The sequence below is a fragment of the Crocodylus siamensis genome, chromosome 6 (assembly GCF_052110815.1).
Source record: "Crocodylus siamensis isolate JL-2025a chromosome 6, ASM5211081v1, whole genome shotgun sequence".
Taxonomy (NCBI): domain Eukaryota; kingdom Metazoa; phylum Chordata; order Crocodylia; family Crocodylidae; genus Crocodylus; species Crocodylus siamensis.
The window spans coordinates 47759485-47763788 of NC_143400.1; the positions used below are offsets into that span (position 1 = coordinate 47759485).

Here is a 4304-nt window from a genome sequence, read left to right on the forward strand (position 1 = left end):
TGTTGTAGAGGCCTAAAACCCTCTTTTTAAAAAGGGAGCTAGGTGCTGAGGCATTACTGGAACTGTCCCTAAGCCTCCTTTTGAACTCTATGGACCAGTAAAAACTCATCTTTATACATCTAAGGAAAAGAGGGGCTCTTCCCTGGTTTCCTGGGGGTCATGAACCAGTTGTAAGAAGAATGGAGCCTGCCTTTCAGATGCTGTTCCCTTAAAGAAATACCAGGCACTGGCCAAAAAGCAGAGGGTGACAGCAAGTTCACTGGCAAAGGAAGGGCACCTGGAGTGCACTGAAGAACTGACCATGAGCCAGTTTCTTCATAGCAGCAATAATCTCCTTGTTCCTCATGCTGTAGATAATGGGATTCATCATGGGGGGTACTACTGAATATATGGCAGCTGCTATGAGATCCAGTCCCAGTGGGGACTGGGAGGTAGGTTTGAAGTATGCAAACGTACTGGAAAAGACAAACAAAGAAACCACAATGAGGTGAGGAAGGCAGGTGGAGAAGGCTTTGTGCCGGCCCTGCTCTGAGGGGATTCTCAGGACTGTGCTGAAGATCTGAATGTAGGATGCAACAATGAGAATAAAACAGAAAAAAATTAAGGAGAAACTGAAAAACAATAGAAAGAGTTCCCTGAAATATGTGTCTGAGCAAGAAAGCTTGAGGAGTTGGGGGATTTCACAGAAGAACAAGTCCACCACATTGCCTCCACAGAAGGTGAATGCAAACATGTTCCAAGTGTGCATGGTAGAGTTGAGTATCCCTACTACCCAGGCACTGAGTGCCATCTGGACACATGCTCTTCTGTTCATGACCATCTCATAATGCAAGGGCTTGCAGATGGCAATGTAGCGGTCATACGCCATTATGGTAAGAACAGAAAAATCTGCTCCCACGAAGAAAATAAAGAAAAACACTTGGGTGGCACACCCAGCATAGGAGATTGTCCTGGTGTTCATCAGTGAGTTGGCCATGGCTTTGGGGACCATTATAGAAATAGTTCCAACATCCAGGCTGGACAGGTTCATCAGGAAGAAGTGCATAGGGTTGTGGAGGTTGTGGTCCAAAACTACAGCCATGATGACGAGAAGGTTCCCCATCAGGGCACTGAGGTAAATCACTAGGAACATGACAAAATACAAAATCTGCAACTCCTGAGAATCAGAGAATCTCATGAGGATAAATTCAGACACAGAGCTTTGGTTAGACATTTCTTCCTCGCAATACAGTGAGCTGCCTACAGAGAGAATGACAGATACAAAAGCCCAGCATTTAGATTCATCATATAATTCATTGTCCACATGAAAAAACCTACTGATCTTCTAGAGACAAAACCTTCGCTCATGTTGCTCAGTTGACTGCATTGTACTCCTGCTGATTTCCATCACAAGGACGTGTAGTACAATCACCCCACTACATTACTTTTGCCTAACTGTGGAAGCTATGGAAATGGCAAAATCTCAACATTTTGTTCAGTGAGCACCCTCCCAGTTAAACAGGGCCATAGGAGGATCATTTTAGTCCAATGATGGGAGCCTTTAAATCCAGGGGACATTCGAGGAGCATTGGACCATTCGTTTTGTAGGACAGAGAGATCTGTATCAAAGAAAAGGAATAACACTCTCCACATTTCAAAAAAGGTAAATTGCAGCACCTGGGCCAGACCCTGATTTAGTTTGTTTAATAAGCACTATTTTCTGCCAGCCAACGTCATTCCTATTCTGAGAAAAGAAACAGGTAAACAGACACATATCGATGTTAATACAACATTCTTAAGTGGTCAGAGTTAAACAAGATACAAATTACCCTCCCTCTCTCCTTCCCTTCCTGCCGTCCCCTCTGTCCCCTCCCTCTCCCCCTCCCCTCTGCCCCCACTTGCACTGTTCTAGGTTAGTACCCTCTACTGGGTGTCTGTCACTTTCTGGTTACTTCTCTGTGCCTTTCCTTTTTTGCTCTCTTTTTTAAAATTTATTTCTGATGGTAAACAATACTCTGAACTACCTCAGGATGACCCTGCATGGGGGCCCTCCAAGAAATGCATTCTATATCAAGTTATTTTGTGCAGGGGAATTGAACTTCAAAGTAGCTTTAGCTTGGTTGCATTCTGTCCTCTTTGGCAGGGAAGAAAGCCCAACTGGAGTGCAGTTACTCTGTTTTGAGTAAAAGGGTAAAATCACATAAAACCATTTCTCCAAGTATGTCCCTACTAGGTATGCTCAGCAGGCTGCAGAAACCCCGCCTTCCCCCCCTCCCCAGCTGAACAAGATTACCTTGCATATGCATATTACCAGGCAAGTCATTACAAGTCTGTCACAGAAAATCATTTGAAAAGGAAGTGTTTGACTCTTTGCTTTAGCCCAAGGCCTTAATCACTAGGGTACTTTCACAGAGAGCAGGACAATGTGTAGTGTCCCCACTCAGAGGTGATTTGATAGTGCATCTGCCACTTGGCAGCAAACTGTTCTAACAACCAGGTGATATATGTGGCATCCCAGTTTTTCAAAGTAAAATGAGGTTTTACAAGTGTCTACACACAGGTCTAATGAAGACAGGTTGAACAGCTCTGAACATTAGTGCAGATTAAGTACAGGAATAGCTAAGATCAAGTTGTAGCAAGGAACACTTAGGTTAGATATTAGGGAAAACTTTAGGGTAGTAAAGCACTAGAGGAAATTAATCAAAGAGCTGGCGGAATCTCCCTTCTTAGAAGTTTTGAAGACCAGGGTAGAGAAAGCCTTGGCTTTGATGATAGTTAGGGATGATCCTGCTTTGACCAGGGATCATATTAGATAATATCCTGAGTTCCTTTCCAATCCTCATTTTCAATTATTCATTGATAGACAGAAAGACAGAGACAAACAGATACATAATCTACACTACTAGCAGTTTTCTCCCAGATTCTCCCGGCTCCCTTTCTCCCTCTACCTGTTTTTTATCTTCCCTATTTTGTATGCTTTCACTTAGTCCTCCTGCCCTTCTGTCTTTCACCATCAAATTGACCTGGACATTACAATATCAAACGTCATCTCTAACCCACATTACCAGCACTTAGGAATTGTGTCTCCTTTAAACATCCTAATCCATAGTAGACATCTGTGAATTATCTTTATTATTATGTCTATTGACCAGATGCAACCAGGAGACAAAATGTTCCCCCCCTTTTTTTTTAAATAATACATGCTTTGGGCCACCTCATTGGCACTCTGCACAGAGCTCCACAAAATACCAGATTCCTTATCCAGCGACATGTTGTAGTGCCAGATGATTAGCATAGCTGTTTAATGCCAACTCAGAACTCCTGTAGTGAGATCTGAAGTAACTTTTGTCTATTTTGGCTCAATCCACTTTAGACCGGAGAAAAGCCAGGGTGAAAGTCTCCACATAAGGGATTAATAAAGTTCAACTTTTGGAACTTACCACAGTGTCACGAGTAGACAAGCTCTCAATTTTCACTGCGGAAAATTCAAAGGACAACAAAAACCTGGAAAAAATAAATATTGTCTCTGAATGGTTGTTCTTTAAATCAGCCTTACAATGAGACTGTCATAAGAAGTAAACGGTGGAAGGAACCTTGTGAGGCCATCTGTCCATCACACTCTTCAAGGGAGGATATCCTGACTAAACCATCCCAGTAAGAAGGGATTACATCTCTTCTGTAACCCCATAGTAGCTATAATATCAGCAGCAAACTTACTGTTTTTCTCTCTGTGGATTCCTCACTGTTCAGATGTATTTCCTTTTCAAACCACAGACTGCTTGGAATTTATGCATTTATGCTGCTATGTATGCCTCTCTCTGTCTCTATTTTTCAATCTATGTATGCAGTGATCTGCCTTCAGAGGACATTTTCAAATCCATCTGCTGGATACATTATGAGATTGCTTGCTGCCTGCTAATGATTTGTGTAGGTAACCTCTGTGCTGTGGAAGAGTATTTATTGATGTCTAGTCAAATGCATTTCCAGGAAAGCATTCCCAAGAGCCCTGAACATTGCCCAAACACAACCAGATGAAATGCATAACTATATCAGGCACTTGGCTAGGATCCAGGAGTTCATAGAGGTGGTTGGGAAAAGTTCTGATGAGATAGCATTCTGGGAACTTTTCATATGTCCAAGATGTGGTTCCAAGATGTACTGAGATGTATTGATGTGGGCCTTGTGACCCCGAAGTATACGGGCCTGGAGAAACCAGACACAGGTGTCCAAGTAGGATCAAAACCACATTTTTAGGTTAGCATACAACATCCTGTGAGTGTAGATCCAGGAAAGGATACTCACCAGGTTCTTCTGGCTCAGAATTT

At 42.7% G+C, this 4304-nt stretch overlaps 1 protein-coding gene across 1 annotated transcript; it reads right to left on the minus strand.

The window, feature by feature from the left end:
• Positions 1–256: 256 nt before the first annotated feature.
• On the minus strand, positions 257–1213 carry LOC149862695 (olfactory receptor 14A16-like). The gene has a single exon (XM_090054060.1). The coding sequence runs from the start codon at positions 1211–1213 to the stop codon at positions 257–259; it is 957 nt and encodes a 318-aa protein (XP_089910186.1).
• Between the last annotated feature and the right edge of the window lie 3091 nt (positions 1214–4304).